At 37.6% G+C, this 25,921-nt stretch overlaps 1 protein-coding gene across 2 annotated transcripts; it reads right to left on the reverse strand.

Annotated features, from left to right (window-relative positions):
• Window positions 1–965: 965 nt before the first annotated feature.
• Window positions 966–25,814, reverse strand: LOC144657471 (ephrin type-B receptor 1-B-like). 2 transcript variants are annotated; one of them, XM_078517812.1, is made up of 19 exons: window positions 25,541–25,795; window positions 17,412–17,598; window positions 16,178–16,835; window positions 15,183–15,230; window positions 14,500–14,859; window positions 14,034–14,239; window positions 13,651–13,714; window positions 13,067–13,172; window positions 12,840–12,889; window positions 12,461–12,604; window positions 11,182–11,258; window positions 7,465–7,570; window positions 6,887–6,948; window positions 6,660–6,758; window positions 6,287–6,403; window positions 5,681–5,830; window positions 4,749–4,793; window positions 3,667–3,821; window positions 966–2,186 (listed from the first exon to the last, which is right to left on the reverse strand). In XM_078517812.1, the coding sequence occupies exons 2-19, from the start codon at window positions 17,556–17,558 to the stop codon at window positions 1,934–1,936; spliced, it is 2,847 nt and encodes a 948-aa protein (XP_078373938.1). In that variant the 5' UTR covers window positions 17,559–17,598; window positions 25,541–25,795; the 3' UTR covers window positions 966–1,933. The 2 variants fall into 2 exon arrangements, with proteins under 2 accessions (XP_078373938.1, XP_078373939.1); XM_078517813.1 differs by lacking the exon at window positions 966–2,186 and adding an exon at window positions 4,490–4,536 and having other exon boundaries at window positions 3,760–3,821; window positions 25,541–25,814.
• Window positions 25,815–25,921: the final 107 nt, after the last annotated feature.

Here is a 25,921-nt window from a genome sequence, read left to right on the forward strand (position 1 = left end):
CATTCTGCGTGTGTTTATTGGTCAGTTGATATATCTGGCTGAGCAAGTTTCTCATGTCGCCCGCACACGTTGAGGATTTTGCCTCTCGAGGCAAAAAATATCAAACACGATAGATATTTTCCTCAAGGCCTCGAGAGGCAAAATTCTCACGAAAAATGTCCGCACACGAGAGAAATCTGCTGAGCAAACGGGCACGCGAGGCGGTTAGCTCAGCTAGTTGCTCTAGTGTGCGGCAAGCTTAACGGAGCTCCTTCGAGCTTAATCTCGCCATCGGATGTTCCAAATTTTTTAACATTCTCGGACGTCCCAGATCCTGTCAATTCAGACTTCAAATTAGTTGACCGTGGATTTATTTTCAACTTATTTAGCCAGCGTCAAAAATCTGACTTGCTGACTGTGTACCATGAATTTCTAATCACTGAGGTGAGGTTCTAATCATCCTTCCCAGGCGACTCACATATATAAAAAATCGGCGTTTCTGGCCCTTGGGTGCAGGTGAATTTTTTCCAGCAGTCTTGTCCTGGAAAGGGGGGGGGCATTACGGGGTAAGGGGGGGACTTATTGAACAAAAACCGCATAATTAAAAACAATTCTGCATCGTAATCAACTCTTGTTATTAAAACTAAAATTATCTTTAAATGAATTCGAAATTGCTACAGGCAGCTACTCAATCTTCAAAAATACAAGAGAGCGTTACAAATCGATAATTTTGTTGCTCAGTTAAAATCGACAGGATTCGATAACAATTCGAATACTAATAAATCACGTTAAATCGAAAATCGATAACAATCCAGTCACTTCCATGTCGCAAATACGTCTTATCTTGATTCAAAAGTTTAGTTCCCTATTTATGTCGATGACTGAAAATGTTGTTGTCTGTCGAGTCATCGGTTACGCATTATCGGCAATAATCAATCAATGACGAGTCAACTGATTTACCATCGATTACTCATTGATTTCATGGATCTCATTGATATCATCGATTTATTATGTCTAGATTCTAACAACAGTACATTGCAATTCAACCACTTGCCTGTGCTCATTTTGTGACGTGATGATTTATACTGCCTATTTAACTGTTAGAGGGCAAGCTCTAGGTTTCTATTGGTTGACCATCAAAAGCCGGTACAAGCTGAGAGCGAGCCGTCCTTTTTAATAATATAAAAATTGGTTGGAGGGGGGGGGGGGGGGGATTTTACTTTCGCGCACTTCCATGGCAGTCTATCATTAGGAGGCAGCGTGGCCTAGTGGCTAGGGCACTGCACTTGTGATCCGGAGGTCCGGGGGTTCAAATCCACCTCCCTGCCACTAGATGGATTTGTGTTCAGTAGCCCCGAATTAAACTCTTCCACGCTATGTAAATAGCCAACTGGTTATCCTCCTGCCAGTTGGTATTTTTAGCAAATTTCTATTTATTTACAATGTTTGTTTGTTTGTTTGTTCGTTCAAGAGCCACAACGTAAACTACTGGGACACCAGTAATTGTGTTTACCCTATAAAGTTATCTTTTAAATTAGACCGCCGTTGTGTGGCCAATCAGTTTGCGAGTTTCTGTTTAATAGTCGGTGACTAGGTTGTGCTGAAAGAGTATAGACAATGGAAAATGTGTTTGATTTGTTGAAAACAGTAAATTGAATTGCAATTCACCAACCGTCTTCTGATACAATCTGTACATGTTTTTAAGGTGCTCCAAAACTGTTTACGGTTAGCTCTCAAAGATGGTAATGGTAACACAACATATACTTTTAGTTGAAGTTCCAGTTTGCAGTCTGCTGTCTGCAAATGTCAGACACAAGTGCCTTCCTCACAGCAAAAAGTGGACTTCAGTTCACTGCTCGAGATCAACTGCACTGCCTCTTACGTGTTTTGCAGGAAAATATACATATAAAAATGTGAACTGCGGCAAATTTTTGTCCTTTAACTGTATCGCGACTTAATTTTCCTCATCGTCCACGCTCGTTCTGTGAAACTGTGATTTCATGGCCTTTATACTCCTGTTCATTTTATTACGGTGTCCAATCAAATTAATTCCCATTTCTGTCAAATCTCTGTCTTCCAGTTGAGTTACTTTATCGAGGTTGTTGACGTTTGCAGCCTGTAACGTTTCCGAATACTTTTCCATTTTGATGGCCTTCAGCCAATCGTCCACAGATTGGAATTCTGGCACATCGACTTCCATAGTAGATCTAAAAGCAATAAAAAATACATTTGAAGTTATAAAACTGACTTCTTTGATTAATATCTTTAACTTCATGTTTTCTATTACAGTGCACAAATACTTTACTATTTCCGAGCGTTGATTTCTAAAATCTTCTTCAAGCCGGCAATCAAAAATTTTTTTAGCATAAATGTTTAAAAGGACACTGTCACCACTTTCACTTCAAAAACTCGATCGAGAGCCTAATGACATATAGAAACAACAAATAGTGGTCCAATTTTGTTAGAAATCACCATGCAAGTGTACTGAAGCGATACTGGAGAAACGAGTGAATTTTTGTTATGCCATCAGGAACTTTAAGTCTCTACTTTAGATCTCAACTTGAAAAAGTCAGGCTGATTTTTTGAAGTTTTGTCCTTGTGGACTGGAAAAACACCTTAAAATTATTATGGCTCGCTTTTTCCTTCAACAACAATTTACTCAGTTTATATCTCCATCTTAATGTACTAGGTGGATTTCGTGTACGAGAAGAGCTATTCGCCAATTTTTTTTTACCGAAAAGCATTTTTAAAAATCACAGTGACAGAGTCCCTTAAGGATACACCGCACATGGAGCTAAAACCACGGAAAAACAAAGTTATTTTTATGAAACATTTCCAGGATTCTAATATCGTAACTTATACTAACAATATTGCACTCGGGCCCCGAAGTAAAGCCACACTTTCACTCTGCATGCATTGCGACCGTTTGTTTCATGCTTTGTTAAATTCTTCACTGTTTGACGTTATCCATGATCGATCCAATTATCTCTCTCAGGCCATTTCTCGTGTCTTTGTGCACTCAGGATATATTGAGTTAATAAATTGATTAAAGGCCATGTTGCAACGCAACGATTACGAGTGAAAAACATTGCAAGTTGCAAAGAGGGTAGAACCCTACGCAACGCACCCTTTGGAAATTATCATTTTAAAATCTCCCGCGGGTAGAGGGCATTCTCTGATTAATTTTGTAAAAATTTTGTTGCATTACATGTTGGAGTGATACACGAGAATATTTTATGGCAAGTGGCAGTGCAGCGTTAATTGGATTTGCAAGTTGCATGCAGTAAAAATTCCCTCGATTGACATGGCCTTAACTGGAATATTCATTGAACCAGTGTTCAAACTAAGCTATTGTCTGTGTCAAGAGAACATTGTGACACTCTCTGTGGTCCTCTAAGGCAGACTCGTACCCAGTCACCATTTACTATAAGGGACGGACCATTATTTTTGGAGGGGGGGGGGGGATGAAAATGTTGAAAAAATTGTTTGCAGGGCCTGGAAAGACAAAAAAATTGTTGCACACGAATGAACAAAAAAAGCGAAAATGTGCGAGGGCGAACAAAAGGCAGAGGAAGTCTCCCCCCCCCAAGAAAATAATGGTTCGTCCCTAAGTGTTTGTGATTCTGCCTCCAAGGTACCCGAGTTTTAGCGGTATTCGATTGTAATTTAAACAAGATAGAAACTCACATATCTGAGACTAGTAATGTAATACCCTCATTTAGGACCTCTGATGAGCGAATTATGTTGTCCAAACGGTTGACTATTTCAGAAAACTTAGGTCTTTTTTCTTTATCTTTGTCCCAGCACTCCAGCATTAGTTCATGAATGACTTTTGGACAGCCCTTTGATAAAAAAACCATATGAAAAGAATGTGGCATTTAGCTACAATTAAAGCTTAAAGACGAGGAAGGCAAACATAAAAATTAAACAAGAAAACAACAACAACAACGAAACACTAACTATCTAAAAAGGCAAACAACAAAAGATAAAATAACACATTGGGCTAAAATGGCCTATTGGAAAAATACATTTTGACTAGTCTACATAATTTTTAAATAATTTTCTTTTCTTTTATAATGGTAAAAATTTTTTTTAAAAAAAAAAAAAAAATTAAAAAATAAATAAAAATAAATTTTTTTTTTTTTTTTTTTTTTTTTTAATTAATTATCCTTTCATTTCTAAAGGTATTTTTAGCATGTTATATTTTTAATTTATACATATCGAAAGAGGCATGGAATAAAACAATTATGTTTTCGATATATAATAATTCAGCTTGGTGAGGTAGGAACACACAAAAATTTTACCTTTTTTTTTTTTTTTTTTTTTTTCCACTTAAAATTTATTTAAAAAACCCATTGTTTACCGCAACTATTATGGATTATTAACGTCATGTCAATCCCAGCGAAAGTCATCTTCCAAGTCAATTTTAACGTCGGAGGTACTTAATAAAAGTAAAACACAATAAAAAGAAATTTAGGAATAAAAGGATTTTGTGTATGATTCATTATACTTTGTGTCCTTCAGGTCGGGTCGTCAAATAAAAGTGTATTTTATGGACTACATGTAAACAAACGATTTCGATTACAATCAGTAACAAAATTAAAATTCTACTTATTAAGTACTCTCATAATTATATCAATAACAAATAGTCGCTTGAATAGGATTAAAAAATGCTTTTCCATTTCTTTTTTCGTAAGGCTTACACCTTAAAAGTATATTTAACTCATGAACAACACATATATTATATTTATCACATGAACAACACATGCCTCAGGAGGCGGCAGCCGGTATCCACTCTTTACTCGCCTCATGACCTTTGAAAAAATAACAAAAAAAATGCTTCAAATTATTTATTTAATATTTTTTATCTCCGACATAGCTCGTCCCAAGACCGAATGAGAAAGGAGGAGGGTTGGAAGTGGGGCTAGCAACCCCACCCCGTGAGAACAAGATGTCAATGGTGCGAGGAATGAACAACCCCAGACTCTGGGTATGCGACGTGTGTGGTAGCCCAACCCAATCGGGCGCTGACATCTTGAAAATGAAAGAGAAAGGATTGATTTGGTGAAGTTGGCGAAAGACAGGCAATACTGCATGCGTTCCCTGTTATAAAGATCCAGTTGTCAGCACAGTATAGTTTAGATACTGAGAAACCGTTTATTAAGCCATCTAATAACTTCAGCTGTAGCCTCCTATTACCCCAATAATGTTGACGAATAACTTTTAGTTTAGACTTGGACCGGTTTAACCAGCCATCAAATTGCATCTCCACTAAGACGTTAAGATTAATTGCCATGGCAAAGGTAAAAGAATTCAATTGCTTCCTATTTTTGTCCTTTTGAAGCTAATTTAATACTTTTTATACTTTTGGCGAAAGTATCTTTTTTTTTAGTATATGCTTGTAAAATTTACAACTGAAAGTAATAGACATTTCTGCCAATTTTAGAAAGTTCTGTCGAAGGAATTTCGTTGTCTCTTTGAAAAATTTAACTAAGATGTATATGGAAACTACGCGACCGATTTTGTTCATTGCTTCATGTGAGCTGTACTGGAATGGTGTACAGGTGGACAAGTTAGATAGGCGAGCAAGAGAGTGACTGAATATCTTGTAAGTAAGCCGAAGTGACACGAATTCCATATCACCCTATACTAAAAGCTCAGTACACCAGATTAAAACATGGATATGATAATCTTCACTTACATCGCAGTTGTTCCAGTCCCAGTAAGGTCTATCACAGTATGTCATGATCTCCCAGACAACAATACCAAAACTCCACACATCACTTGCAGAACTGAATATCCGGTCTTGGAGCGCTTCCGGTGCGGTCCAGCGAATAGGAATTTTACCACCCTTTAGGTTGTTGAAAAACAAAGGATTAATTAATAATATTATTACACTTGCTATAAATTTTCAGCTGATAAAATCTTGTGTTACAATAATATTATATATTATAAGATTTCTCTAGCTCGCGAGGGGGTTAATAGAGGATAGGTAGTCGCAACAAACAAAGCATATGCCGACAAACAACAAGTGCAAGTCAAATACGGCATCGACAGTTATTATACAGTCCAGTCTTTCTTAACGGACACCTCTATAAGACGGACACCTGGTGTTGGTCAAATCCTTGCCGTTTGTCAGTCATTTTACTTTAACAAAACTTCCTATAAGACGGACTCCTCCCTAAGATGGACAGTTACGTTGAAACCGGTCCCGGCGGTGTCTGTTTTACAGAGAGTTGACTGTTAAGTTCAAAGTGGGCACGAAAAACAACATATTTTTGTTTGACTGGTAGACTACAATATCCACCTGTGTTTGGTACACGGCCAACCCCTGGTTAGCTTCAGATAACTCTCTTGAAAGACCAAAGTCGGACACCTTACACGACATGTTTTCACCAACAAGCACATTACGAGCCGCGAGATCCTTCAAAGGAGAAAGAAAATACATCACGTCTGAGTTTGTAATAAAAACTATTTCAATGCAAGCAGCTGGATTGTGAAAGTCCCACGTATTTACCAACTTGCATTGCGTTGAAATCTAAGAGAGGACGTCAACATATTTTTTTAAAACAAATTGTGATTTACGATTAAATTAAACGAGCTTTGTCACCACTGCACCTGTATCTTTACAGAGGTAGACCACATTGTAGGTAACTATTTGAGGCTATCTTATCTCATACCCGATGAATAAAGTTCATTCCTGAAAGGTACACCATTCCGCAAGCCACGCCCCTCGCCATTCCCACCAACTGAAGGTTCGTCAACTGACGGTCGCGTGCCTAAAAGTTTTAAGAAACAAAAAGACTTCTACAATTTAAATTATTAATCATCTTCTTCACTAGTGTAAAGCACAGGAAAGAAGTCAATTGAAAAAAAAAAAGATTAATAGAAAGGATCTCAAAAGGACCTTTAAAAAATGATCTAGTGATCCACTTTCCAGGAATTCTGTGAGGATCATCATTGGTCTGTCTAAAAAAAGAAATATTTCATGCTTTTAATTAAAGTATAACCTTGTTTTTATCCAAACGGATACATTTGCCAGCCGATGAGATAAGACTTTTGTAAATAAAACGCAGATAGATTAAGAAAATTTCCATTTAGTTAAAACTTTAATTAGTCTCCTTCACAAACGTTACATGGGTCGTCACGCACAAAGAGCTGCTGAGAAAGAGACTTATTGATCCTACCCCTTGTTGAGTAAATTGTCCGTAGGTCAGAGTTACTAAGTAACTTTTAGGACAAAATGTCACATTTTAATTATGTTGGTTTGTAACTTGTTTCTATCAATATGAATATGGTGGTATAAGAAAGAGACAAGCACTTTTCCATTTCTGCTAAATAGTTCATCCTATGGATTTCACCCTATAAAGAGAATTATAAAACATAAACAAGAACATCCCCTTTGTCGCTACGTAGAGAAAAGCCCTTCGTCCTCATATATATCGTTGTATTATAGCCATCCACACATTTTAATTCATCACCTACTTTGTGTAACAACTCCTTTGAGTCTTATAACATTTGGGTGACTAAACTGACACACAATGGACGCCTCGGACAGGAAATCTTTTTGATTTTTCTCACTTGAACCGGGCTGGAATTTGAAAACAAAAGAATTGAGCAGTACTACAGCAAACGTTAAACCTTAATTTCCCAAACATACATTTGGAAACGAGATTGCAAAGACTACTTTCCAAGGGTCAGATAATGACTGTTTCAAAGTTTCGTTAAAATCAACTATATTGGCTACTCTGTCCGGTATGTACTATATATACCTGTATCCTGCTAGATAAACAGAATGTAAAACATGAGGAAATGTTTGAGATTTAGACACAACAGTTCTGAAGCCTGTGCCCAAATGGAATGAGTCGAGAGAGTTGAAGACATTCTCGTCCCCATAGCCCTTTTTGTTTCTCTTAGCCGGCAGGGCCTAGGCACGAGGAAACAAAGGGCTCTGGGGACAGAGAATTTTCCAGTCCTAGATTCTAGGACTTCCGGTCTTTATGTATGCAGTCCTGAGGTGTCTATAGACTGTATGCGATTATCATGGCGGACGTCGAGCCACGATTCGAGGAGTCTTTGTCACAGGCGCTTAGTGGTCTCAGTTTGGAAAATATTTTCCTCCGTGTTGAACAGAAAGAGGCAATACGTTCTTCTAAAGAAAGACACTCTTGTTATTTTACCGACAGGCTTTGGCAAGTCGTTAATTTTCCAGTTATTGCCCTTTGTTTTTGACTCCTGGCTTGGAGAAACCATAGTTTTGGTTGTTTCGCCACTAAATGCATTAATGCGAGACCAAACAGTGAAGCTCAATCATTTAAATGTCACCTGTCTAATGGTTCGTAATACCGAGTCGCTATAGTGAAGTTGAAATCAACGACATCAAGCAATCAAAGTATCGAATAATTTATGGCCACCCAGAGGCATTTGTTGGAAAATTGAGAAAAGTGTTGGATTGCGAAGAAGTAAGGCGTTATATGAAAGCTGTCGTAATTGATGAAGCACATCTCATTGTAGAGTGGCAAGTATTTATTAATTAGTTTCTGTGTTTAGTTATTTCCATTTACAACAGAAATAATATATAAGGTTCTGTAAGTGAATCAATTTTGTAAACAAAATGTTGTTATGACTTATATTTATAATACTACATGCTGTAAATGAATTTTCTACTTTTGTCTTTTCCCACCTTCAAGCACATCTAAAAAAGTAGAGTGCTGTAACTAAAGACAATATGCTTTGAGGACATAGAATAGCTCATTAAAACACTCCATTTTGAAACTGACAACATGACTAGTTGTATGTTTTTATTGCTAAAGTATTAATAGTATGTTCCTTTTTTAAGGTTACACTGTATTTTATCATCTTTATTTCATGGATTCACTCAGACCATCCCAATCCTTAAAAACTTTTATTGGTAACTTTCAACTGTAAATTTAGCCTGCAAATTATTGTCTGACATGGAACCATCTTTGTAAGTACTCTAGCAGCCAACACTGTGATATTACTTCTGAACTTCTTTTCTTCCTCCTGACTAAGTAAGTACTTCGTCAGAGGCAGTTCTTTCAAATCAACCAGTGGTTTCTGATCATCAAGATGTGTGGATGGCACTCGGTCAAATTAAAGGTGATGTACTGGTTAATCCAATGCACATCTGTGTTACGGTGATTCATGAGAACCTGATTTTCTAGGATCTTGAAGTCAAGGTTGCCAAAGTTGGCACATAATTCAAGGCCCTCTTGAACTAGCTTTTGGACTTTTGATACCAAACCACTGCCAATTCGATCCATTGCTCTTACCCATGTCTTCTGAGATTAGGTGACTCCAATAGCATTCAAGCAAGTGAATATCTGAAAACAAAACTTTAAATTAATTTAAACATACAGGAGTCAATAAACATGAAACTGTCCATTGAAAGAAATTTCCTCAAGATATGGAGTAATTAAAATAGGTACATCCACTTATTTGACAAATTTCAGTTACCTATATCCCTAACCCTTTTTGCAAGTGTTAAATGTAGGTAAGAACTTTGTAGAATTTTTGTTTTTCTGACTGCCATTATACAGCAATGTATAAAAAACCTACAGCAATGTATTGATGTTGTAGGGTTATAAAAAACCTACAGCAATGTATTGATGTTGTAGGGTTACAAACGATCTTGATTTCTACTCACAACTGGAACACTATATTAGAGCCACCTCTATACAATATCTATGTAATCTGTATACATAACTAACATATGTTCATGTAAAAATCTCTTGAATGCCAGTGGTTTACAAATAATAATAATACTAATAGCAAAGCAATATTAAGCATGTCAATACTTTTCAATAAAATACAAAAAAAGGGAATATAGTTAAGGTTTTACCGTGTAGTTGGTTATTCCATTGAAATAACTACCATTTTTTTTCGAATCAAATAAATAACAAATAAAAAATTCGCGCATTTTTTTCTTTTCTGGTGAATGAAAAAATATAGGCTGTTTCCTCGGGGGTCCGCATATACCGGCCGCTAAACTCATCTTCGCCTCGGATATCCTCCCATTTTTTTTCAAATTCGAAAGAAAACCTCTATTTTTTAAATATACCTGTAAGCTACTGGTAAATTATTTATTTGGCTAGCAAAGTTTATTAAACTGAAACGAGTGTACTCACCCTGCGACTACATCCACCGGACCCAAGCAAAATTGATAGCAACTTCTGAAGCATACCCAGCTTGGAATTTCTCTGATACATCAAAACTGCCTAACCAAAGCACACTGGAGGCACTTGTGACTTGTGATTCTGACCTCCCTTGGCGAAAAGACACATCCGCACACTATCACCACCTTCGCGGTTCACTGAGATAGCACTCTTTTTTGTCTGCTGGCTTGAAGAAGGCGAGTCTCCAACTTGTTGCGAGGCACACATTCTTTTCATACCAGTTGCTTTAATCGACAATTCCTGTTTAGAAAGTGACGCCAAAGATAGAGAACGAAATTCTATGACTGTCTTAACCTTTCGAAAGCACGGCCTGCACAGTTTATAATTTCGGAAAGCCATCGTCAGACTTGACTTCTTTTCCAGTTAAAAACTCGAGCACCTTTAGCAATTCTGGCTCTTTGTTACTTTTCTCGCCAAAAATATTAACTGGATAAGTAAAACCGTTTTATTACAACAGCGACAAGTGTTGTCAAAATTGGACGCTGTTTGTTTGGCAGGATCGTCTTCCATATCCTCCATGTCTTCATCTGTTCCTTTTTTTTGCGCCATCAGCCTTTCGAACATTTTGACTTCCGTTTAAGATTTCTTTGTTTTCAAACAGCCAATCAAAAAAATTCGAATTTTTTCGGTAATTCTCTGTCCCCAGAGCCCTTTGTTTCCTCGTGCCTAGGCCCTGCCGGCTAAGAGAAACGAAAATGGCTATGGGGACGAGAATGAGTTGAAGAATCAAGAGTGTTAATTGAGGGCTAGATCGAGTTGATGAGGGTCGCCAAAGGCACGTGCGCAGTTTGAACTTTTGTTGACTACACTTTTTTATAAGAACCTTTTTTATAAAAACATTGAGGGCAAGAAAGAGAGAGCTTTTGGAACTTGTCACAATATCGTACACTAGGCTGAAATTGGGACAGACGCGTGTGTTTCTATTTTCCCCGTCTTTATGGCTAGGACAGCTTTTACTGAGAAGATTCCAGTAAGGGATAAAGGAGAAAGTCAATGACAAACTCACCCTTAAGACCTTAACAGCGACAACGTCTTTGCCTGTACGAGTCTTCAGTGTTCCTTTGTAGACATCAGCAAACTCTCCTGAGATGAAAAGGAAAATAAATAAAAGTGAAAAAATCTAATAGAGATTACTGAACTAGCGTGGATTACTACTACTATACTAGTAATAGTTCTCACTATAAAGCTGCCCCCGCCTTTTTATAATTTGTTTTTTGTCGCCTTTAATTATTAATGCCGATGGACTGCACAATTAGGCTTCTTTTTTACTGTGTCATGCGGAATTTCTTGTTGTGTGACACCGTTACGTCCTAAAAATATTCACAAGTTCAAGTCGAATTATATTACCTAGCGCGCGTAAATAACACCTAGCGGAAATAACACATAACACATTATTCGTGATGACAAAACACAAGCTTATTCCTGGGCTTATAACATTCAAAATAAACTTACAATAATTTCCAGGCCAAAAAGCCCAAAAATTCCACGAGTAACAAAATATGGCACATTCAAAGATTCGAGAAAACAACTTTTAACCTTATTCAACCCACTCTTTGGATCAAATAATCTAATAGTATCTTACAATAATTTCCAGGCCAAAAAGCCTAAAAAATTCCACGAGTAACAAAATATGGCACAAGATTCGAGAAAACAACCCACTCTTTGGATCAAATAATCTGACAGTTTGTTAGCGAAACGAATTACGTTGTACCTTGTACTACATGACAAAGTTCACGCTTTTGTTTATTACTCGTTGTAACTTGTAAGATGTATACGATACAACAAACCTCCGAAAGCAAACCTTACAAATGTAACGCTTGGAACATAGGTAGCCGGCACGTAGCCAAGAACACGAAACCAATTGCTCGAAATCTTTCGACGTATTACTAACATTTGCTTCAAATATCACTTAACACAAAGCAGAGAAACCGCTCGAACAAATCTGTGAACACGCGTAGGCCAAAACCGGAAAACAAAACGCTGCTAGCAGATGGTGAAGCTCGAAACGCGAAGGTGACCAAACGCGACCTCGTGGTTGCAAGTACCCGACACCACCGTGCGCGATTACAAAAATGTTACCCGTCACGACCGTGCGCGCCTAGTTTCGTCAAATCGAGAATGCTTCGCCCACTACAGACACATTTCTTACTTTTTCAACAAATATTCATTGTCCTTGTATGTATACACCCGGGGACTCCTAGTGTGCCTCCTCGGGTTTTGGCCTCTGGGCCAAAACCCTGCGGGGGCAAAAATGACATAGATATCGAAGAATAAAAAAAAATTACCTTGCCCAACAAGTCTATCGAGTTTTATTTTACTTCTCTCCAGTTCGGACGTAAAAGTTGAAAGAAGTTCCATTAGATCGAGGTAGTTCCCTGGGTCGATGTACTGGTGCTGACCTATTGGTTCCATGGCTCTTAGTTCAGTTCCTATCAATGGAGAATTTCACGAAACTTGAGCATTTAGAGAAGGGCACTTGTATTATTAGCAGAAAAATCGGTGAAAGTATTATTTTGAGAAAACACGACTCGAGTGACATGGGAAGAACTAACTTATGTGGGACTGTTTTGAAATTTTACTAAGTATCAGTACTGTGGAACTTGTAGCTAACACAAAGGAAAGCTTTCTTGGTGTGTCAAAATGTTAAAATATGGCAGTAATTACCTTGCTCAATGCCTCGTAGATGGATTCTATCTAAACTTCTTTGACGTTTCCTTGTTATTCAAAAATTAATACACTAAGTTAGCGCTTAGGTTAATTTGTAGGAAAGAAGAAGAACAAAATGGAATACAAAGCCAAAGAGCTACATTGCAATGCGCTGTGAAGAGACTCGTTTACCGCCTTATAAATAACGTATATCAGAATGACTCTAACAGATTAAAGTGACTCACCTTTGACGAAAAAAGATCATGACGATAACAGTTACTAAAAAGATTAGCACCAGGCCTCCACTTCCAGCAACAGGACCAACAATCAATTTCGATTTATGTGCAGCACCTTGCGGGAAACATCAATTTCCTTGTCGTATGTTAAACCCACAATCCATGTTATTTACTTAATATTATTATACGTTTCCTACGTTCTTTCAATACAATGTAAATAATTTAGTAATACCATGTATAGATATGGGATGTTGTTGTTAAAAGAGCGTCCGCAAATCAATCGATTAAATAGATTTACCCTCTAACCTGCACCAATCAATCAAGCAACCAACCAACCAACCAACCAACCAATCAATCAATCAATCACCAATCAATTAATCAATCAATCAACCGATCGACCGATCAATTAATCATTCATAATAAAATCAATCAATCAATCAATCAATCAATCAATTAGTCAATCAATCAATCAAGCAATCAGTCGCTCGATTGATTGATTCGGAATTTTTAATTAGCCAAGCAACATTATATTAGCCCTAGAAATAAAGATATAAAATGCAACATTTCATTAGAAATAACAAGAACACACAAACCATTTCGAAGTGTAAAAGTTTTAACACCGGCAGGTCCTATTCCGAAGTTATTCCTAGCAATTACCTGAAAAGGTAGGTTTAGAAAGAGGAATATTTAAAAGTCGTCGAACACAGGTTAGTTATACAAAAATTTAATTGATCATTGCATTTGATAGATTAATTAATTAATTAATTTGGGGCTGTGCTTTGTTTTGTTTTGAGCTTTCACAGCGCTGAGTAACTCAACATACCAGCGCATAACTAATCAGCTAAGAGTATTGTTAGTCCATCACAAGCTACTACCTCCGGCATTGAGCCGTGCTGTCCTCATTCTTCACCGGTACTCTTTTACAGTACTGACATGCGTGGTAATGCTATTCAGTCTGACGCAGGCTTTATCATACCTGGATTTCATAAGTTTTTCCCTCCATTAGATCCACAAACTTCTGCTCCTCTTTCTTTGTAGTTATAATCTCGCTGTCCAGAGCATCATCCTCTCTTCTGTAGGTCACGTGATAGCCCTTAATGACGCCATTCTTTTGTTCTAGTATCCATGATACAACAACATCGGACCCCTTTTGTTTCACAGTTACTTCGGGTTTTCCAGGAACTGTGGAGTAAAACAAACCAGTTGCACTATCACTGTTTTAGAGCGGGCTTTTGGTTCACATCTCAGTGAATTGTAACTCAAACGAAGATTTTTGATCATTTGAAGCAATTTCAATGTTCCCGAACAAATAAATGATTAAATTAAAGACCTTTTGAGAAATGATATGCAGACAGATTTAGCCCTCTCTAGTTTTTTTTTAAAGGGCAAACAGCTTTTAACATTATGGCACAGTTCACGCATTCTAAAACGCCATAACTTACTTGATCCTTTAGTTCTTACGGAAACTGTCGTGAAGTTTCCTTCGACTCCATGTTTTCTCTTGGCCACCTCGCTCGCTCTGTTCATGGCGTTGATTAAAAAAGTGTAATTCACAAATGAAGAGAGGTTTATAATTATCACTTGGGTCACTTTCAGGCTTTCTTTATTTGGTATGTAACTAACGTAACTCCCGCATGCTTCCTCACACTTGTTGTCGTCATCGCCACCACATGACTTACGACAGTCGACGTCGTAAGACACGTGACTTAGATCACCGGTTATTGCAGGTGGCTGCCATCTTATCTCGACTGCACTTTGGTTGACGAATGTAATGCTGACATTCTTGGGTGCTGATGGTAAAACTAAAAGCAAGAAATATACAAATTTATTAGTGGGTGGTTTTAACGTCTGGAGCATTCGTTTGATACCTAACTATAAGAAAAAATTGTGCATGGTAATCTTTGTGTGTTTCCTAAATAGTACAACTAACGAACGTTACTTACATTTTACCTAAAGAAACTAGTCCATAGTCATTGTAGTGTGGACCAAATAGTAGTTATATGATTTTATTTCAAGCTAAATGGAGGGAAAAGCCTTAGTCATCAAAGACAAACGGTTTAAATGTTCTAAAAGGCACTGAATAAATTGATTAGTCAGAGCTAGCACTGCCACTGGCATTCCTCACCCGTGCAATTGAGGCCATTCTGATCGTTGTATTTTCCATCTGGACAATCTAAAATTAGAATAATCAAATTGAGATAAGTCTGACGTTATATGACAATTGGTTTTTATAATTGGTTTTTTTTATTGGTATATGTACTAAGTTATTTTATATTCACCTACCAATGCTGATTTTCGCGGACATCTGAACGGTTTCCAACTCGAGGTAAGATAAAGTAATATAACATTACTAACTGATATGAAACTGCCCATGCGAACTGTGTTGTCACGTTTTTAACGTCAGAGTAAAATAGAGCAGTAGTTGCGCAGTGTTGAGAGCACTCGCCTCGTGCCTGCAGTGTAACCAGGGTACGAATTCTGAACGCGGCGTCATATATGGGTTGAGTTTTTTTGTTTTTAGTCCTTGCTCCGCGCGTAGGTTTTCCTCCGGATACTTCGGTTTTCCTCCCTCCGCAGAAACCAACACTCCAAATGCCAATTCGATCTTCGATGCCCAAACACTCGATGTTTTGCACGATTTCGCCAAACTGCGAAGGTTTTCGTCATGAGCGGAACGTGAGAAGTCCGCGCGCACCGTTTTCAGCCTTCCGCAGCAAGTTGCCAGATAATGGTAGTTTGCTCGTAAAATTTCGCCAAACTGCAATGGTTTTCTTCATGAGCGGAAAGTGGGAAGTCCGCGCGCACCGTTTTAAGCCTTCCGCAGCAAGTGAGAACTCTTTCGTGTTACGTGGATTAATAAATAACATTTTTATTTTTACATTTTCATAATTTGCTGTCATTGTTTTCCTCTTGAAATGAACTTCGATCAGGGACGTTGTGTTCTGTGAACTCGTTCCGAGCCTCAAAATCTCATATTTCCTATGCATTTAGTAACCGCATTCAAAATTTAAACACATTTAACACTTCATCTTAGCCGTATTTTCTTAGTTCAGTTAATTACTGTAAAGGCTTTGACTCCATCAATTTCTCACAGTAAGTCAGCCGCTACCTGCAACATACCTTCACATTTTCCTCCAATATTCTCCATATCTTCCTTACAGACACATCTTCCTTCAAGCCTACTTGCGTTCCACTCTCCGTTACTTGTACAATGAACGTACAAACTGCCTGCCACTTGGATCGTATTTTCCTCACAGTTACCTTCAACTCGAATGGATTCTGAGTCATATGCTGGAGCTGCAGTGATTGGTAGGGATACCAAGCTTTCGAGAAGTATTTCATCCGGGCAAACGTTAAAGAAGACTTCTACAGAGTACAAATTACTGCAGGCTCCATAATTGTGGAATGCTAATAGAACATACCTTCCTTTGACTGGGATGTCAAAGGGTTTGAAAGTTTTCTTATCGGTCGGCTGTCTAATTTCTGCCACTTTTTTATATGCCCATGAATTAATAAGCGGGTCAGGATAGTAATGTTCATCTTGAATAAAGTGGTCGGACTGATTAAGGTACAAGTCGAAAGCATTCACACAGTGATATGCTTTGTCCAGATTAGGACAGCTTTTGATGAGGAACTGTAGAGTGATGTGAATCATTTTGGCAGCAGCGACATTGATTTGAACCGTTCGCAGCCAACTGTTTGGTTTCGGATCAGACGATGATAAGACTACATCACAAGCTGTCATATACTGTTGACCGGAGTTGCTGCTTTCTGTCCACTGCAAATAAGTAGATAATAGAATATACCTAGGTCTGTTCGAAGAAATACCGCAAATCATTTTTTATGGCCCACTCGCCTCTCAAATAAGCCTCACCCCTCCCTTATAAGACCACCTTTTGGAGCATGAAATTTATTAAGCCTCCCCTCGCCCATTAAAGCCCCTCTCCTCCTTCCCCGTTTCCTTTACGACTTTATGTCACATTTTAATCGTACCAAACCCGACACGAATTCACGTACACAGCTCGCGAGCTGTGAGCGGAATATAACTGGTACTTGTACTCAAAGAAAATCGGAATTAATCACGTAAGCAGGCAGGCAGGCAGGAAGTGAGGAAGGAGGGAAGGAAGAAAAGAAGGAAGGATCAAAGAAATACGTTTGCAGTCAGACAGAGAGGGTGGGGGGGGGGGGGGAGGGGAACTGAAGCGACGGGGCGGAGAGAAGCGAGGGGTAAGCCCGAAAAAGTTGCGAATGAACGGACGGAGAGACGAAAATCAAGAAGGAAATAAAGAAACAGACTGATAAAATAATAGATTAAACGACAAAATCAAACTACCAATTCTACATTTAAACTTACCCCTCTAATTTTACTTGTTTTATTCTTAATTTTGTCCCAATGAAGCTTCATGCATTCGCCATTGCACGAGTATATTACCACTTGTCGTGATGAAGTCCAAGTTACAAACGTCAAGATAGTCACAATAGGAATCCAAAAATACTCCATACTCGAAGTGCATCGTGGGATTACTTCTACTGTATCATAACTGAAAAAAGATAGTAAGTTCCAGTTTTTTCATTGTGAAAATCTACAAAAGTACAGAATGTAAGTTAAAAATCTGGACCCCGCTGTTCAATTCGAAAGCTAACAAAATAAAGTTATTTCGCTGCAAGCGTTTTGTGGAGTTTGGCATCAGTTAAAATTAAAGTTGACGTACGGACAAAACTATAAGCCAAAAACTTCGCTAAAAAGCTACAAAATTCAAATCAAAATTAAGACCTCGTCTGTGTTAGGAAAATATGGTATTGATTATTGTTCCTATTCATAATTCAATGAAAAATAGCATCATTCAGCAGCAACCTCTTCAATAACTCAAGTTGTGAAATACCATGAGGCCAATACTCGACGATATTAAAGCTCAGATCACTGTTGGTAAGTTAAGTGTCATTGTCAGAGTAAACCAGGCAATGCCAAAAGATGGGGGTCAGCCGATTTCCCTCATATTTTCAGCATTTAAAACCTATCAGATAAGATTAAGATTGGTGGCATTTAAATGATTTTCTGCCTTTTTAATCTTGAGATTGGCCACCCCCCTAGTTTTTGGCACAGAGAGTGCCAAAAATCCTCATAAAAAAGGCCAAATTCTCAGTACAGGAAACAGATCTTCCTTTTGCATTTCGTGCACAAAACTTTTTCTCAAGGTAAATTAACTGGTTGTTGATGTTTTACATTCTTAGAAACACCTTTCCAATTCAACTGTAATTTTTACTATATTTTCTAAACTAGGTAGGTAGCTTGTGTCTTGCCACAGAGTGAATTTGGGGGATTTTCAAATTCAATTTTTTCAAAAGTGCGATAGTTTATTTTTTATTAAAAGCCATTTTATAACAGCCCATACCCTTCTTATTCGAAAACAAGAATTTATTGATTGGCACAATAAATTCTTTTTCCACGAATTTAGTTCAAAAATGGCTCTGATCGCTCTTATGGCTATTTTCCCGCCAAAATTAAATCACACTAAAATATCACATAACATCGATACAATTATATTTTGAAATGAAATAGTTGTATTTTAATTCATTGAAAGGAGTAGAAACTTCATTAAATGTGTTAATAATTGATTGCGAATTAACTATGTTAATTAACCCTCGGACGTACAAGGGGGGGGGGGGGGGGGTGGATGCCACCACCCCATGAGGTTTTTTCTAAATTTTGAAAAAACGATTTACACTACAATGCTGAAACTTTCATTAGCTGTTCATTCATCCTTTGCGGAAATTTTGATATGTCAACGATTTGTCCGTGGTGTGTGACGTTGCCATGGCAACGTCATAAATACAAGCAGGTCTTGCCAAAAATCGTCATTTTTACCATTTTTCTTAATTTTTTCCAGTTTTTTAAAACAGAAGTGCAAGATGTGTTTATTTTTAAATTCCGTAAGCATTCTGGCTTGATTTTGCATCAATTCCCGTTATTTTCTGACTTTCTAAGAAAATGTTGAAATCCAAGATGGCGGATCGAAGATGGCGGCTCTAATGACGTCACGTGACGTCATATGACGTCACAGCCAATTAAAATTATGTCATCTTATAGAGTACGCTGAGGGCTTTCTTCCAAGTTCAAAATAATTTCTCTACGCCTTAATATAATATAACGAAAACTCCGGGGAGGGGCTCCATCCACCCCCCCCCCCCCTCTTGTACGATGGTGGGGGTGTGAGTTGGCTTGTACGTCCGAGGGTTAAAGTAATAGATACCGCAGTCCGTGCATAAATTCATTGTGTATTTCCTGCGAAAACTAAGTCGTATCACGTAAGCATTGCTTCGATTTTCATAGTTTAGTTTGGTATGTCTTAAAAGCGAGATTATAAACGTAATATATAAGGCGGTCTTTGTAGTAATGATCCAAGGTACCAAAGAAAGAATCCACGAGTCGAGACGTTATTTCTCACGTTCGACACGGAATTTTGCCAGTTTCAATTCATACTATCACGTTTCATTCGGGACAAACACTCTTATATAAAGTATGAATTGTTCGTTAGCTTCACAAGAATCACCTTGTAGTCTTCTCGAATATAGTACAACTGTTCTACCGTTAGATGCTTGAAAACAAGATGTTACAGTTCGCTTACTACTCGAGGTCTTGTTGTGAGTGGCAAGCGAGGATGGCGATCTCGAAGTTCAGAAATCACTGAGGGAGCTTTCTTCATTCAGTTCAGGTCACTTTGACTTATCCGTAGATAGAGTGGCAGGTATGAGCATCTGTCCAGAACACTAAAAAAGAAGTAACAGGCGACTGCATGCGACTGGCGACCTTGAAAAAATACCTTTTTTTATCACTGCACAAATATCAATGCAAACATATTATTGACCCCGCCGTTTTTTTTTTTTTTTTTTTTATCAACTCTTTCCTCTTTTTTTTTCGCGCCCCTCTTTTTCAAGTTAGTCTCGAATTCTTTTCATCTTAAAAGAGACACAAAAACGCACACAAGACCCAAGTAAACATAGGTAGAAGTTCAGATCAGCTGTGTATTTTTTTCAAGAACCTTTAGTGACAGGAAGCATATTTTTTCATTTCTAATTTTCTATAACTCAAGTGTCATCGTGACGCACCCGAAGTAAGTAGTAACACCAATTTAACCAATAAAAACAGAAAACATCTCTGTTTTCATCTTTGTCGAGGACTGCATTTTCGTTTTGGTCATTGGAGAAAACTGAAATGTGACCCAGCTCGTGTGTGAATTTTCATAGAAGCACAAGGTTCATCAATTTATATGGGCATCGTTTACCGATATAAGAGATAAACAAAATGTTCGTTTCAGGTCACGAGAATCAATGTCTAGTATATGTCTGTGTCATATTTTATAACTGAATCGTCTGGTCAGATCAGAATTCGTACCCAAGCGATAGGCAAGCTAATCCATTATAGGATGCTTAAGATGCACACACTTTTGCTTATGATTCGCCACTATGAGAAAACTTATTTAACTAGCTCTGGTTTCCTTTCTTATTCAAAACTATTTGTGAATTAAATTAAGAAAAATAATTCTTAATTTTTGTAGCACAAACGCCTGGTCAAACTTGACAAAGGTCGTGATAGTGGCAACAACAACTTTGTTTCGTGTTGTGTACCTTTCAGCCACGATAAATTTCTGTGAGGGCGTGGTTCACCTACAACCTTGAAGCAGATTTCATTTGTACTGTAAAAGATTTGTACTACAGAAACCCTAAGAAAAAATCGTGCAAATGGAATATTAAGCCAACCTATTGCCCGGCTTTTTAACTATCAAAATAAATAATTGGGCGGGGCGAGAGTTAGCCGATGTACAGGAGAAATGCTTACACGAGTATACATCGTGCCAGTGACACTGTAGTGCATGTCTAACAATTATATTCGTTTTTCCTTTACGATCACTTGATTGCCTGTACAACAAAATATCCAACATTCAACCAACATAAATTAAAGGAAAGAGTAATCTCGTTGAGATTACTCTTTCAAAGAGTGATCTCGTTGTTCAAATGTTGAATATTTATAGATGTAACCCACTGGCATTTCAAAAAAATGATGTTTTGTATACATCAGTTTCCTTGATTCTAAGAAGCTGGGTGTGGCCATTACAAAACTGTGTATCACTGTTTTATATTTGAAAATTAGTAACCCGAGTTTTCTATGAGTTAGATTAATCAACGAGGCTCAGCCGAGTCGACTATCGCTATCCAAAACATACAGTGGACTATCGCTATCCAAAACCTAAAATTTAAAGCACTTTTAAGCCAACGCACAATCATGCCCTATCAGCGATTATAGTTCACCAAAAAATTTTCTCAGATTCTGATTGGATTAAATTGATCACGTGACGCGATGGTGTTCATCCGCGGAGGGCACTATCAGCCCATAGTGCCCGTCCGAGAAAAATGCCCGGATGGATAGTGCCCGCCCGTGAAATTTTTTGTAAACAAGTGTGCCTGCAGACAAAAAAAAACAACCAAAATCACTGCATTTAGTGGATTTCTTGTCTGATTTTGTTTCGTTTGTTAAATTTCGGCTTTCAATTGAGTTTTTCGTTTTGAAAAGTAAAATAATAATTCACGATGCTCGTTTTTGAATGGGCGCGCCGAAGCCGGAGAAAATTTAGTGGTGAATAATAAAAACGATAGAGTGTTTCTGTCTCGGAACTATCGGTCTGATAATTGCCCCTTGGAAATTTGATGTTCTTAAAACTAGCATATTAGCCCTTAAAGCTTCGCTTCTCGGGCTAATATTTTTTTTCAAGAACATCAAATTTCCGCGGGACAACTATCAGTCGATAGTTCCTCGACAGAAACACTCTATTGTTTAAATAGTGCCCGTCCAAGGAAAATACCCGAAAGGAGAGTACTCGTCCGTGAAAATTGTTGTAAAGCGGGCCTGCAAACAGAAAAACCCCACAAAAGTCACTGCATTTAGTGGGTTTCTTGTCTGGTTTTTTTTGTGTGTTAAATTTCGGCTTTGAAGACTTTCATCTGAAAAAAGATGTCCTAATTACAGTCATAGCAGTCAAAATGCAATCATCATCGTCATCATCATCACCACCGCCACCCCCACCATCATCATCATCATCATCATCATCATCATCATCATCATCATCAACAACATTAACAACAACAACAACAACAACATTATCATCATTATCTCCACAGGTGCCCCATGATCTATGATTGTTGTTTTATTATAGGAAATGAAAGCTCAGATTTATGAACTTTATGGGCCATATTGCTGAACGTTGTGCTTCTGTGCAAATTTAGATGGGTGTTGGGACATATTACAGTCGTCTTCAGTGATAAAAACGAGAATACAGTCTTCAACAACATATATCCAAAACAGAGATTTGTGCGTTTATTGGTCAAATGAGAGTACATTAAATAATTAGCACACAATTTCATCAAGAGTGTTACGATAACAGTTGCTCTATAGCCAGATTGTATAAGCAATGGTATAAGGAAAAAATGCTTCCTATTACTAACGATTCTAGCATAAAAATTGCTCAGCTAAACTTCTACCTGTGTACGTCTACTTGGGTCTTGTATGCGTGTTTGTGTCTGTTTTGGTATGAAAAGAACTAAAGACTAACTTGAAAAGAGAGGAGCTCAAATTACAACCAGCGTGACAGTGTTGCATACATTACAAAGGTCATGCAAACACGGCGTGGGTCATTAATCTGTTTGCATTGATCTTTGTGCAGTGATAGCAACAGGTATTATTTCAAGGTCGCCAGTCGCATGCAGTCGCCTGTTATTTCTCTTTTAGTGTTCTGGACAGATGCTCATACCTGCCACTCTATCTACGGATAAGTCAAAGTGACCTGAACTGAATGAAGAAAGCTCCCTCAGTGATTTCTGAACTTCGAGATCGCCATCCTCGCTTGCCACTCACAACAAGACCTCGAGTAGTAAGCGAACTGTAACATCTTGTTTTCAAGCATCTAACGGTAGAACAGTTGTACTATATTCGAGAAGACTACAAGGTGATTCTTGTGAAGCTAACGAACAATTCATACTTTATATAAGAGTGTTTGTCCCGAATGAAACGTGATAGTATGAATTGAAACTGACAAAATTCCGTGTCGAACGTGAGAAATAACGTCTCGACTCGTGGTTTCTTTCTTTGGTACCTTGGATCATTACTTCAAAGACCGCCTTATATATTACGTTTATAATCTCGCTTTTAGACATACCAAACTAAACTATGAAAATCGAAGCAATGCTTACGTAATACGACTTAGTTTTCGCAGGAAATACACAATGAATTTATGCACGGACTGCGGTATCTATTACTTTAACCCTCGGACGTACAAGCCAACTCAGACCCCCACCATCGTACAAGGGGGGGGGGGGTGGATGGAGCCCCTCCCCGGAGTTTTCGTTATATTAAGGCGTAGAGAAATTATTTTGAACTTGGAAGAAAACCCTCAGCGTACTCTATAAGATGACATAATTTTAATTGGCTGTGACGTCATATGACATCACGTGACGTCATTAGAGCCGCCATCTTGGATCCGCCATCTTGGATTTCAACATTTTCTTAGAAAGTCAGAAAATAACGGGAGTTGATGCAAAATCAAGCCAGAATGCTTACGGAATGTAAAAATAAACACATCTTGCACTTCTGTTTTAAAAAACTTGAAAAAATTAAGAAAAATGGTAAAAATGACGATTTTTGGCAAGACCTGCTTGTATTTATGACGTTGTCACGGCAACGTCACACACCACGGACACATCGTTGACATATCAAAATTTCCGCAAAGGATGAATGAACAGCTAATGAAAGTTTCAGCATTGTAGTGTAAATCGTTTTTTCAAAATTTAAAAAAACCCTCATGGGGTGGTGGCATCCACCCCCCCCCCCTTGTACGTCCGAGGGTTAATTAACATAGTTAATTCGAAATCAATTATTAACACATTTAATGAAGTTTCTTCTCCTTTCAATGAATTAAAATACAACTATTTCATTTCAAAATATAATTGTATCGATGTTATGTGATATTTTAGTGTGATTTAATTTTGGCGGGAAAATAGCCATAAGAGCGATCAGAGCCATTTTTGAACTAGATTCGTGGAGAAAGAATTTATCGTGCCAATCAATAAATTCTTGTTTTCGAATAAGAAGGGTATGGACTGTTATAAAATGGCTTTTAATAAAAAATAAACTATCGCACTTTTGAAAAAATTGAATTTGAAAATCCCCCAAATTCACTCTGTGGCAAGACACAAGCTACCTACCTAGTTTAGAAAATATAGTAAAAATTACAGTTGAACTGGAAAGGTGTTTCTAAGCATGCAAAACATCAACAACCAGTTAATTTACCTTGAGAAAAAGTTTTGTGCACGAAATGCAAAAGGAAGATCTGTTTCCTGTACTGAGAATTTGGCCTTTTTTATGAGGATTTTTTGGCACTTTCTGTGCCAAAAACTAGGGGGGTGGTCAATCTCAAGATTGAAAAGGCAGAAAATCATTTAAATGCCACCAATCTCAATCTTATCTGATAGGTTTTAAATGCTGAAAATATGAGGGAAATCGGCTGACCCCCATCTTTTGGCATTGCCTGGTTTACTCTGACAATGACACTTAAGAATTTTGCATGGATTACATTTTTGCCAAAGGAAAAAATATGATTAAAAGACATTTGTAGTGATTATTAAACTTTAACCTTCCCGTCTGCACTCTCTTTCGGTATTCACCGAGGATTAACTAAATAAAACTGAGCTTCCCCAATTGCGAGACAAGAAAAATTAACAAATGATGGGCTAAATGGCGAAGTTAATATAAATCTTTCAATAAAAATGGTCTCCAAATTTGTCTAGAATAAATTGAGAAAGTCGGGCATACCTAGCACCAGTAAAACTGAAATAATGTTCAATTGGTGAAGCGAGATAGGATGAAGATAAATAAGAAATTAACACTTAGTACGTAGACTATTTCTAGAGTTAAAATTAGCTCCTTCCCCTCCCGGTTGAGGTCTGAGATTAAACGTATTCTAAGGTCTTCTAAGAGATGAGCTTGTAACTGTGAGCTCGCAGCACTATATGGTGAGAAGTAGTCTAGCCGAGAATCAGTCAACTAATCAAAGCTGAAACAAGCTGAGGAAGAGAGCTTCCGTGCGGTAGCAAGGATAATAACTTAAACACTTCTGACAATATCTTCTTTGATTTATGATACAGTATTGCAATCGTAACTGATACATTTGTTCAAAGCAAGACATTCACTGCTAAAGTGAATGTCTAAAATTCACTTCAAAAAATAGAAAGAAAATTCATGTACGAAGTTTCAATTTTGTGAACGAAAAGTTTCTTCTCTATAAAGCTGAGCTAAAGTTTTCACGAGGACTTAAATAGTAAGAATAAATAGATTAAAAAAACAATAAACAAGTGCAAACAAAATCTGGCCACTTTCAAAACTCCTTTTTTTCGTTAGGGAAAACAGATAACAGATACAATATAACGGGTACTTACCAGTTCTAAATCGACTACTAGTCTTTACATGTCGAAGGATTGTTTTATAGAGATGCTTATGGTCTGTCAAAACGAAATCAACGCAGCAGACGAATGCTGATACGGTTGATTTCTTGAATGATTATGCACACTTAAAACTTGTCGTATCAGGCATAACATCAAGCAGTTGTACGAGTCGCCTACAGAAAGGTCAATTAATATCAAAAAATTGATGTAACGCTTTTATACTAGGAATAAATATCTTTTAGTTTTAAAATAAGAATGAAAACATCCCGAAAAGAACATGTTTAGCGACAATATTGACTCGTGTAGCGCTGAGTCAGGCCGAAATTTGTTTGCCGACAATGCTTCAGTTATCTCCTAAAAGCAAAACATTGTCTT

Source organism: Oculina patagonica, chromosome 6, assembly GCF_052425735.1.
Source record: "Oculina patagonica isolate OP01 chromosome 6, crgOcupat, whole genome shotgun sequence".
Classification (NCBI taxonomy): Eukaryota; Metazoa; Cnidaria; class Anthozoa; order Scleractinia; family Oculinidae; genus Oculina; species Oculina patagonica.